The sequence below is a fragment of the Lepidochelys kempii genome, chromosome 10 (genome assembly GCF_965140285.1).
Source record: "Lepidochelys kempii isolate rLepKem1 chromosome 10, rLepKem1.hap1, whole genome shotgun sequence".
Classification (NCBI taxonomy): domain Eukaryota; kingdom Metazoa; phylum Chordata; order Testudines; family Cheloniidae; genus Lepidochelys; species Lepidochelys kempii.
This window is the reverse complement of record NC_136389.1, coordinates 66,175,784-66,188,461: the sequence shown is the minus strand read 5'-3', so window position 1 is coordinate 66,188,461 and position 12,678 is coordinate 66,175,784. Positions and strand designations below refer to the sequence as shown.

Below are 12,678 nucleotides of genomic sequence, written 5' to 3'. Positions count from 1 at the left end.
CCTTCAGTGGGATACTATTTCTCCCCACCCTAAAAGGGAACAGCAGGGGGGAAGGGTTTTTTCTCAGTCGGATTCCAACAAAAGAGAAAGCAAGAGAAAAAACTTCAGCAAGGGAGTGGTGGAAGAGAATTGGCTGAAGCACAGACCCAGGGGTATGTGCCCATGTTAGCCTGATGCTCTCCACCTAAACTATGAGATACAGTATGGAAGATCTGAGGTCTGGCTTATGCTTCTAGCTGTATAGGATATGGACTCATCAACAGAGAAGACTGGATTTAAACTGAGCCCAAGTGAAGAAGTGATTGAAGGGGGGGCGGGGGGAACCTGAAGGAAAAACCCCACGAAGCCATATTGAATTAATGTTTATTTTCAGCATGAAGTTAACACACATTCAGAGATTATAAAATCAGAAGGGACCACCTTGATTATCTGTTCTCACCTTCTGCATAACACAGGCCATAGAACTTCCCCAAAGTAATTCCTATTTGAACTAGAGCATATCCTTTTAGGAAAAATCCAATTTTGTTTTTAAAGATGTCCATGATGGGTAACCTACCACAATTCTTGGTTAAGTTGTTCCAGTGGTTAATTACCTTCACTGTTAAAGATCTGTGCCTTATTTATAGCCTGAATGTATTCAGCCTCAGCATCCAGCTATTAGATTGTTATACTTTTGTCTGTGAGACTGAAGAGCCCTCTATTACCAATCTTTGATCCTCCTGTAGGTACTTATTAGATGATAATCAAGTGTAACCTTCTCTTTGTTAAGATAAAGAGACTGAACTCTTAGAGTCTATCGTTATAAGGCATATTTTCCAATCCTTCAGTCATTCTCGTGGCTCTTCTCTGAACCCTTCCCAACTTATCCAAATCCTTCTTGACTTATGGACATCAGAACTGGACACAGTATTCCAGCAACAATTACACCAGTGCCAAAGGCAGGTAATGTAACCTCCTTACTCCTGCTTGAGATTTCTGTTTTATATAGCCAAGGATCACATTAGCCCGTTTGGCCAATGTCACCATAAGTGAGATGTAGTCCAATACTGCATTCCATAGATGCAGTAGCTGTTTATCTGACATAGGAGCTTTGTTTTAAAAAAGGCTTCAGGCTACACTGAGTACCTACTGGGTTTCCCCTCTGTAAAAATAGAATAATTTTTACTGCAGTTAGGTGGATGAAGTTTTTGTAGTTACTCACAACGGTTAATATGAAGTCTCTGTCTTTTCTAATTTCCTAGTATTCTCACATTTTCTTCACAGAAATACATAGTTGATTACCTCCTTCCCCTGCATGGCGATTTAGCCAGATGTGACAAACCAAAACACTTATTCACACCCTGTACTGTACATGAACAGGATTTAAGACTATTCAAAATTTTAATTTTTCTCCACCTTCAGTTACACAGAGAATTTCCCCCTTTGAAGCATGAATGGCTATCCTGGTTTCCTTTAAAGTGTTTATTGTCAACTTACACATGCTTTATGCCTCATTTCTAGATATACGAGGTTAGCACCATTTAATGGACTCTCAAGACTATGCAGGATGTTATTTATTTATGCCTAATGCAGTTTAAAAAAAAAAAACTGACATGCCAGCCTTTCATGATGGCAAGCAATGCATGCAGATGAAATTATGGTGATCAGGTGTCATAACAGTATGGGGATATTCTTACACTGCCTTATTCTCACTATTGGCTTTCACTTTCAATGTCATTAATTTATTTGCTAGGTTTATGCCTTTTAGTAGTTCAGACTTCTCTCTTTTTGAGCTTAGCCCAATTCTTTAGTGTAGGAATCAATTTTTTAAAGAACTCGATATGCCTTTATCCTGCTAGTGTTCCTGGGAGAGCACTAGATTAGGTGAATTATATTTTTGAAGTGAAAGAGATAAAAAGCTAAAGCCAGTATCTAAAAGTGGCAGATTTCTTAACGTCCTATGCATTTATATAGTCCCCATTGCCATGTGTAGCTGAGCACCTCCCAATGTTTAACGTATTTATTCTCACAAAACCTCTGAAGTAGAGAAGTACTACTATCCCCATTCTACAAATGGAGATCCTAGGCACAGGAAGACCACGATTGCCAATGGTCTCACAGGAAATCTGTGGCAGAACAGGGATTGAACCTCAGTCTCCCAAACCTCAGGCTGATGCCCCAACAACTGGACCATCCTTCCTCTCATATCCATTACCACTACCACCAGATATTTAGATCTGCATTTTACATTGCTTAATAGATTATATGGTTTAACGGAACTTACAGCTCTGATATTCCACTCCAGTAGCCTCCCAGTGCCACAGTGAGCACAGCAATTAGAAAGATGACAACCATACTGTAGTCAAACTCTGGCAAAGATGGTGAATAGAGTGTCACGTTAATCCTAGCTCCAAGGGTCTGAAAAATGATAAATGTATCAGTTACATATAACAGCATAGGCTCTTTATGACAGGCAGAGTATGCAGTGCTTATCCTGTTTTTAAAAAGATCGATGTTATCTTCACCTGCTGCAAACTGGATCAGTGTGTGTCAATTTTACCTACCTACTATGTACAAAGATGTGACAGATATGACAAACACATTTTAGTGTGACAGATATGTCACAGATATGTCTAGTTTACGTGACAGATATGACAAACACAGATCTAACTTGGGGACTATTGTAGCAACTTTATAAATGTTATCTGCATTTTTGTGAGTTAGACCTCAGAAGCATGAAAACATCAGACTTTTTATTGAGACACACTAAATGATATGGAGTCCATAGAATATTTATAGACCCTTGTATCAATAAGTTACATGTGTGTTCCTGGCTCTATGGTTGCGTTTCCTGTGAAATCTGGAAACACTAGAGAGTGGTTAATTCAAAAATCACTTGAGGTAGTTAATGCAGTGCTGTTATAGAGACACCCAGCTGCTGAAGCTCCACACCCTATATAATTTTCTGTGTAATGTTTTTGTTCTAAAATAAGTGCACAGTTCTCTGTGAAACCTGTCTGATAACTGGTAACTCGGTCATTGTTCCTGGAGAGAGTCAATTGCAGGTGCTGAGCTACATCAGACCTTCTGGGATAATCACAGTGAATTTTAGGAAGACTAGAGCCTACATCCCTGTTCTGATGGGAGACAGACAATGGCCCTGTCCCAAAAGAAGTAATGGCTAGAGGCTTAAGACCTAAGGAAGCATCCCTAGAAGAATTCAGAAGGTGGGTAAGAGGCACAGTTACCCCCAAACTGTGCCATATGTGGTGGCAGTGTGTGAATTGATAGTAAGTGCCAACAGCGGTGAAAGTAAGTACCGTAGAAGGGGAAAAAAAAAAAAAAGAAAACACACTGACAAGGATCTCATAGTCTTTTTGGGAAAAGAATAGTGACAAGATAGACAGAAAAATGAATAATGAACTACTGAAGAAAAATCTAGTTGAGATTTGCAAAGAGAGAAAGACGAGTTCTCAGGAGCTGACAAAAGCACAGCTAATTCATCTACTATATATGGAGGACCTGAAAAGAAACAATGGTCCACCCAGCTCAGTGGCAGAGAGTCCAGCAGGAGGGGAAAACCTTGGTTACAACTCCTGAAGGGAAGCAAGGAAGAGGACAATAGACCATACTGCACCCAAACCAAACCCACTACTTCTGCCAAGTTCCTGGAAAAATATATAGGTAGCGAAAAAAGTTGCAGAAAGAGAGACTGAACTTGAAAGCCCAGCTGCTTGCAGAACAAGAGTGGGAGACAGCTAACCCCAAAAAGCAGTGTCAGCACATGAGCCGGAAGAGAAAGGAGCATCACAGGAACTCAACAGGGACAGACTGTACCATCAAAACCCTATTCCAGTAGATGGAGACAGACCATATATACCTGGTCCAGGGGGAAGCTCTGACTCCGAACGATTTCCTTTCTTTAGAGAAGGGGAACACATGGATGTATTTTTAAATGCCTTTGAAATGAAGTGTGAATTGAAATAAGTGGGATGGGCAGACACACAGACAAGCTGTGGTGTCTGGTTCCACTACCAAAAGTGAAGGCCTTAGATCAGTGGTGGACAACCGCAGTTCGCCATTCCCGGCCACTGGGAGCTGCAGGCAGCCGTGTGAATATAAACTACCTGTCTGGTGGCCCACCAGCGGATTACCCTGACAGGCCACAGGTTGCCCACCACTGCCTTAGATGCTTTCACCCATATAGAGAGAGAGGGCTATAAAGATTACAAACTATGTAAAAAAGCCTAATTGCAAAAGTTTAAACTGACCTCCCCTGGCCTAAAATCATGGTTAATAGATGAAAGCCCTAGAAAGTTGTGTTTAGCAGAGAAACTGGCAGACCATTAGCCAATAGTCAGCCTGGGAGTCATGGAAAACTTAATAGGGATGGAACTGGATCACAGAGCATGGACTGGGCCCAAGCAGAGACCCATATTCAAGGGGGGAGGACCTGCTCCAAGGCAGAGAGGCCACCTCAGAGAAAATCCTGGGGAAGATGTGGAAAAGCAATGTCATAAGTGACAAACTGCAAGGGATTTCCCAATCTGACTACTGAGACCCAAAGCAGTCCTGCAAAGCCATCCTGCACTCCAAGCTTACAGTTAACCGGGCAACAATCTCCAGAGGGAGCAAGTTCAGTGGAACAGTTCACCCCATATGATGTGCATGCTGATGTGGCTACACCTCAAATCACTGCACCCATGTCCTGCTGACCCTCCTTGGTGCAGACCTATCCGGTTCCTAGTGGGAAAGGAAGGTGAAAATAAATGGAAAAAGATTCTGAGACCCCCGGGACCATAATTAAAACCCAAATAGTGAAAGCCTATGAAATGCTGAAAGGCTGTGAAATCTGGTTTAAAGTTCCTGGTGTAAAAGCCTCCACTCTACCTGCAGCACAGATTTCTGTGCAGCCCCAGGAAGGGTCAGGAGTATTGGTTGTAGGTGTCTGAAAGGATACTGTTTTTGGTCTGCTTCTTGGAAATTACACTAATTTTCAAACAAAGCCCACACCCCTTCTCCTTGTGAAAGTGACTTGCTTGTATCAGGTGCTGACAGCTATCTGTAATCATGCAGGTAAGGGTGTCAGTGACTATGCAAGTGGAGGGGCAGAGAGAAGGGGGAGGGGAGAGGAGTGTCAATTAACTCCTAACTGTAACATACAGGAAGCCCTGTTAAGCTCAAGTCACCTTCCCAGCACAGCCAAACAAATACCTGATACTAGGAGGTGGGGAGAGGAAGTCAAGCTGAATTCTCTGACACCTGGAGCCCAGGTGAGGGGGATCATTCTCTGCCCATCCATACCAGGGAGCCTGAGACAGAACAGAGCCTGGTGGTGGCTAAGTCTTTAGCTGCCTCAGCATCCCCACTTTCAGCTGAAGAGCTCTGCCGGAACTGTGTCACCCACCCAAGTAAAGTGTAAAACAGTTGTCTGGGACATTGCAAAGGTTACTACAGCCAGGACCTGGGGAGGGGAATTGTCTTTCCAGCGTCTGTGACTGCCCAATGATCTGTGAAAACGTAAGTGCTCTGAGCAAGGTGGAGGAGAAACCACTGCTCACCTCATCTCAGTGTAGGAACAGAAGGCCGACGCAGTAGAGTGAGGGATCGATTCTCTTCCTCCTCCCCCCCCCAGAGAATGAGGTTATACCACAGGAGTCCCCAGGCTTGATTTCTGAGGTGGTGAAGCAGATAAATGAATTTGGCTATGGGGGAGGATTGAAGATACTCTTGCCCAAGACTTGGGAAGCCTCAGCTGTTAAAAGCAGTATGTGGTTAAGAGCTACTTCATAGGGAGCCAGATCTAACCTAGTTCCCCCTTCTCTCCAAAGAATTGCTTTCTAGGCTATGCCAAAGAGGTGGAGGTGAGGAATGCCCAACCCATTATTGAAGCAGCTGACATTTTGAGGAACAAAGGGTTAGCATCTTGACTCCCTGAAAGCTACATAGGAGCTGGAAGTGTGAGGACCCAAGTCTCAAGTTCTCATCCAAAAGGTTTTGGGGTGACCAGGGTAAGCAGGAGTGCATGAAAGCTCCCCCTGCAGATCCATTCCATAGGTTCTAAAGAGAAAAAAAATACATGTGATGGTCATCAAATGGCATCAAAATACATGCATCTGTATGTGAATGATGTATGCCTGCTTGTTGTGAGAATGTTTATTATATAAGTAGGTGAAACATGAAATTGTAAGAGGTAATGGCAGACATACCATCCAGGAAACACGCCTGTGTGACCCACTAAGATGCTGGTCGGGCACCCTAGCAACCCTTTCTCTATGGTCATATCTGTCCCATCTCCCCCAACATAGGCATAACTTTGAGACTGTTTTATCAACTTTAAAAATGTTAACTACATTTTTGAGAGCCAGCCTTCAAAGCATTAACATTTCAAACTATTATACTGAGATGTTCCAAATGACATAGATCTATGAATATTTTAAAGACCTTTGTATCAGTAAGTGTGATATGTTCCTGGTTGAGTTTCCCAGGAGAGACCCAGGGACCGCTTTGTGCCAATTGGCAGAGGTCATTGGGGGTGGGGGGAGAAGGAGGTGGGCATACAGATTACTGGTCAGTAATCTCAGTGTCTGAGATCTACATATTTGGTCCCCATATAACATTATGTAAGGCCTCCAGCGAAAGCCTGTGTCATACTGGTCATCATAATCATTGTGAGATGTATGTTCAGAAAATATGTGAGGGGTTACGTATATATACACACTAAAAATTATGCTCTAAGTCTGAAAGTTAATGCAGATCACCGAAAGGTGATCCACGCACTGCCATCAGGCACCTGGAAAGAGGAAAGCTTCTCTCTCTTTGGCTGGTCATGTGCAAACTGAGTATTGTATGGTTCACAATGGACGCCCAATTATAGACTGAGCAAAATGCTAGTCAACAGATTGCAAGCACTGCAGTAAAAACAAAAACAGCAGGGGTTACCACATTTAGGATTAAAGACAAAGATTTTTTGGAACCACATCTGGGGAGCAGATCAAGCCCCAGTTATCCTTCACCAGGGGGAGCAGGCTGCCAGTGTGCTTGGCCTCATGAAAGAAGGGTCAGCCAACCTGGTCACACTGAGAAGGACTTTGGGTTAAGCAGTATCTTATTAGACAAGAAGGCATCTTGTTAGTTCAGTTTAGGCTTTAGAATGCATGTTATGATTTTCTCTTATGTGGAACCTTACATAGAAGAAGATTTGGAATATTTCTGTTTGCTACCATATGAATCTCTGTTTTTTGTTAAATAGACTTGTTTTTAAATAAAGAAAATACAAGTTTAAGTGCTATATATTGAGCAGAGCTTTGTTCTAAGGTGCAACTAGTAAGCTGTAGAGTACTGTTCCCCTGGGAACAGCAGGCCTGGTAATTCTGTGAGCGTCCAGGATAAGGGGCTGAGCACCAGAGGGAGATGCTTGGAGGACTCGGGGGTTGGAGTGTACTACTGCATGCTCGTGTGCACGACAGACAGTAGAGCCCACATGGGTTGAGAACACTTGTGTTGCCTGTGGCTGTCAGGGTCAAGCAGTTGATCCCTGGCAGACACAGCTTCCTCTCACTAAGGGCAGGTGGCAGCAAGGTGCCTAACAACCTTGGGTGACCCAGGAAGTGTCACATGATGGAATCTGGAATTACTAAGGGGTGATTAATGCAAAATCCCACTGCTGTTATGCAGATACCCAGCTGCTAAAGCTTTGCCACCTAAGGAAAGGGGCACTGACCAGTTTTACCTGTTTCAGGTGGCCTGGGAAACAAAGGCCCCAAAACCATGTAAAGCATCAGCCTGAGCTGACTAAGCAGCCCTGATTTTGATCCAACAAATGGACACAAACCTTTAACCAAGGGGGCAAACCCTACTCAAAGGGTTTGAAGGACTATGACCTACTACTTCCCCACATGGAAGTTGGGCGACATCTGGTAACCTGTGTTTAGACTGTATTGTTTTGTTACAGATTTTCTGTGTAACGGTTTTGTTCTAAAATAAATTTACTGTGCTCTGTGAAAACTGTTTGGCCACTGTCATTGCTCCTAAAGAAAGAGAGTGAACTGCAAGTGCAGAGCTAGGTCAGACCTGCTGGGATAACCACAGTGAATTGCAGGGGGACTGCAGCCTAAATTCCAGATCCGAGAGGATATGGTACAGGACCCTGCCCAGAGAGAGGTGACAGAAGCCTGAGACCTAAGGGGGCAGCCATGGAGCAGACCACAGAGTGGGTCTGAGGTGCTGTTACCCTGAAACTGTAACACTATATACTTAGAATGAATTGATATAGTGGGATAACAGCATTTCCCACTGCAATGCAGGAGACCTGGAAGCAACCTTATAATTCATGCTGAGGGAGTACACTAGGCACTCCAAGGAGGGATGATACTACTTCTTGACCCCTAAAACAACTTGAGAAGTTGTGCACCTGGACCACGTACCTGTTAGTCCACTAGAATATACTGAGTGTTGTCAAAGTAATCTGCACTGTACAAATACAAGCAGACACAAAAGGAGGAAGCTGCAGTAGTCAAGGTAAAACATAACCATTGCATGGAAAAGACATTCTGCAGTGGGAATACAGAAGGAAAGACAGATATCAGAGATAATGCAGAGGAAGAGCGAACAGATTGGTGAATAGCCTGGATGTGGGAGAAGAACCAAACATGACAAGCAAGTTTGGCCATAGGGAATACAGTGGAGTTGCCAACAGAGATGAGGAAGGGTGGATTCAATAGTGAATGAATGGAATATGCTAGAAACATATTGATGACTATTTTACTTTCTATTCAAGGAATATCACAAATTTTAGAAAAATATAATCTTAATTATCTGAACATCAGAGGGGCATTGAATACATTTGGAAATCTGAAGTACCTTTTGATGCAGTTAATAGAATTATTGAGCTTCAGATAATCAAGGTCGTATATAACATGAAAGAAAAGTGAATTGCTATCGGTTATTGGAACATTAGCATTGTATATTGCACTGTCACACTATAATGAAAGTAATTCACATGTGATGTTTGTTTTGTCCTATACAGCATCCCATGTGTCAAAAGGAAGAGTTGCTGGCTATTGGTCATGATATTGTCAGCTCTATATTCTCTTCTAACTCAGTGTCAGTCTTTTTCTAATGTGTACATTTCAATAAAGTGTAAAAACAGATCAGTCCATGAACAAGTAGACAACTGCAATAAAGTCTGCTCTATACTATAGGCTGAAGGAACACTCTTACAGATTAGCCTGAAAGAGTCAAAGAGCAGGTTAATGCTTTCATGACTGAAATCTCAATCTATCTTCATTTTCAGAGAAAGGGGAAGACAGATATTGTCTAAACACATGAATCAATATAATATGCATGCCTAACTGGGCACTGCCTGATAAAAATATTGGGGCAGATCATCATATAATGATGATCATAAATGTAATTATGAAAATATTTATACAAATCATAAATGATTACAGTATTTTATCAGTCACTTACCTGCTGCATATCCATTATATCATTATATCTTACAAGAGCAACTGGAATGGTTACATTTTGTACATCAGTCTTGTTACCTGAAGGAGAAGACTAAAACATAAAACCTATATAAGAGGACTTGATAGCATATTTGCAGAACACAACTCTATATGCAGATTATCCTCTGAATGCCAGTATTTATGTTCGCAAACAAAAATCAGCAGACATGATTCAAAGCTACAGAGAAAAACTCTCACACAGTTTAAGGAAAACTATGCTACACACACAGAAAGGCTGACATTATTGACCCAGAGATATTCTGGTAAATGTTTTATGCTTTTATGCAGATAATCAAAACCCAATAGTTTGACTCTGATAACCCACCTTTCAGAACAAGTTTAGCTCAGTTTTTTTTAAACTAACAATTATCAACGATAATCTACTATTAATATTGTATTTTGCTGTATTGAATGTATTTGCGCAAACTGCAAATATAAGTATAATGTACATAAAAAGATATCCAGTATTTTAAAAAGAGCAAGAAAAACAGGACATGCATGTCTGGCAAAGTGATAAGACATGATCTAAAATAACTGTTCTTATCTTTTAGTTGTTACTGTCAATTTTTTTCCTTTTGTTCTTCTGTATTAGTTGATATTTTTAGTGATTTTGTTTTCTGTAGCAATGATTGTGTACAGGTACTGGATTATATTAATGCTTAATAAAATGTAAAATTTTCACTTAAAAGATTATGCAACTAAAATTAGTAGAAAACAACAGAGGTCATTTTTCATTTAGTAGTTTGAGTATAACGAATAGGCAACCACAGAGGTCAAAATACAATAAATGCAACTAAGATAATGTCACTTTAATGAAGATTAAGCCATAGAATGTTAGAACTTACTAGACCAGTTTTACTGGCAATCAACAGCATTTTAGCACCATGACTTTGAGCAGTTCTCGCTTTATCCACAAATGAGCAGTTTCCCCTCATCACTACAACTGCCTTGTCCTTTATTACAAGAGTAGAAGGAACTTCAGAATTACTGCAGAACACTTTGGAGGTCAAGTTCTCCAAACTACTGGAAGCCTATAAAAATCAAAAGTTGTATAAAAGTTAAAACTAAAAATCAAAGATTAATTTCCAATATGGTTTCTCCCATTTATTTATCACACAAAAACATTTATTTACAGGGAGTAAATAGACCTACTAAGAAATATAATGGGATCGTTGACTCAGCAATGTGGATTCAAAATAGGAAATCAAACATTATTTACAGGGAGTAAATAGACCTACTAAGAAATATAATGGGATCGTTGACTCAGCAATGTGGATTCAAAATAGGAAATCAGTAGCAGGAGAGGAATAAACTTTCAGGGAATGTTCATGTGGAGTCATTGCAATACTAAGATCACAAAACCAATTTAAAAGTATAGCAATAAGCAACTAAGTATATTTGAGATTTCTGAACCAGTCTTAACTCCTTTACAGCCTATTCCAAGGCCAATGCTACTCTGTAAACTAGTCTTTAGAATATGTTATTATGAGCAACAGACAGCAACTCTCTAGAGAATCCAACTATGTCATACAAAAGTTTCACCAGCCAAAGAAACAGTGACTCTCATACATATCCAAACTCTGGTTCTATTGCAACACTCACATCAAGACAGTAGGCTAGCCCTAAAACAAAGTAGTAGTAGTTTAAATAATTTTTCCATATATTTAATTTTAGTTTTTAAAACTCTTTTTTAAAATAGGACTTAATAAATAAGTTGTTTTCTTTGGCTAGTCAAGTTATGTTTGGCCACAGTAGGTCCTTAACAGAAGCATGGCTGTTACACTTCCTCTGATTTTGTACTGAGTCAGCCTTGTTTATGAATCAAGGGAAAGAATATTTCTCTCAATTATTTCCAAACCTATAGCATTTACCAATCACATCAAGGGCAGCAAAAGGAAAGGAAAAAACCTCTTTAACATGTATATGTGGGATTTTTCTGATCTTAGCTCAAGGATAAGTTTTGACCAAGAGTAAGGCATGGCAATATAAATTCCAAATAATCATTAAAATACTGTTTCAACATATACATTTTAGTATTTTACGCAAATGCACATGCTGACCAATATTGGCAATCCTTGTTTTAAACAGATCAGGTTCCAAAATAAGGTGTATTCCATACAAAATCACTTCACTCAAAGTGTCTCCAAGAACACTTAATTGAAATAGTTTTAAAATCTAGTTTATTTTTCTCCATTTGTGACATTTATTTTTTTGAGATTCATTCAGTCTGGAAAACAACAAAAGTCAATTTTACTTTCATTTATAGCCATTTTAACTTTTTTTTGCCAGGAACTGAGTTGATACTAAAATATCAGCGTTACGAACACTTGGGGAGTAGGTGAGTGTTTAAATCTAAACATGATACTTTGCTGATTTTTATTTCTCTCAACTTTCATTAATGCATTTCAATATTAGGTTTTGAAAGTTTTTTTTTAAAACATAAAATTTGGTGTCTTAACAGCACGACAGTATCATTTTGGGTATTGTAGAAGTTGGGCTTACTCTTAAATATTCACAGTGCTAAATTTAAGAAAATTCTTTTTTTATGATTATTCTTGACAGAAGATAAGCAGTGGTACCAATTTAGAAGTTATCCTAATGAGAACACAGAACATAAGAACAGCCATACTGGGTCAGAGCAATGGTCCACCTAGCCCAGTATCCTGTCTTCTTACAGTGGCTAGTGACAGATACTTCTGAGGGAATGAACAGGGTAGGAAATCATCAAATGATCTATCCCCTATTGCCCATTCCCAGTGTCTGGTGAACAGAAGGTAGAGACACTCAGAGCATAGTGTTGCAGCCCTGCCCATCCTGGCTAATAGCCATTGATGGATCTATCCTCCAGGAACTTATCTAGTTCTTTTTTCTTCTCCAAGCTGAAATCCCAGTCTTTTTAATCTCTCCTCATACAAAAGCTGTTCTATACCCCTAATCATTTTAGTTGCCCTTCTCTGTTCCTTTTCCAATTCCAATATATCTTTTTTGAGATGAGGCAATCAGATTTGCATGCAGTATTCAAGATGCGGGTGTACCATCAATTTATATAGAGGCATTATGATATTTTCTGTCTTATCTATCCCTTTCCTAATGGTTCCTAATATTCTGTTAGCTTTTTTGACTGCCACTGCACATTGAGCAGATGTTTTCAGAGAACTATCCACGACTCCAAGATCTGTTTGACTGGTAA

The 12,678-nt window shown here is 40.3% G+C and overlaps 1 protein-coding gene across 3 annotated transcripts in view; it reads right to left on the bottom strand.

Annotated features, from left to right (window-relative positions):
* The window catches only part of SPPL2A (signal peptide peptidase like 2A), a 48,887-nt gene that overhangs the window by 29,603 nt on the left and 6,606 nt on the right, over positions 1-12,678 (bottom strand). For all 3 annotated transcript variants that reach the window (XM_073304012.2, XM_073304013.2, XM_073304015.2), the window contains exons 3-5: positions 10,334-10,519; positions 9,451-9,540; positions 2,264-2,397 (exon numbers count right to left, since the gene is read on the bottom strand). In XM_073304012.2, coding sequence (XP_073160113.2) covers positions 2,264-2,397; positions 9,451-9,540; positions 10,334-10,519 — 410 coding nt within the window. The remainder of the gene's footprint in view (positions 1-2,263; positions 2,398-9,450; positions 9,541-10,333; positions 10,520-12,678) is intronic.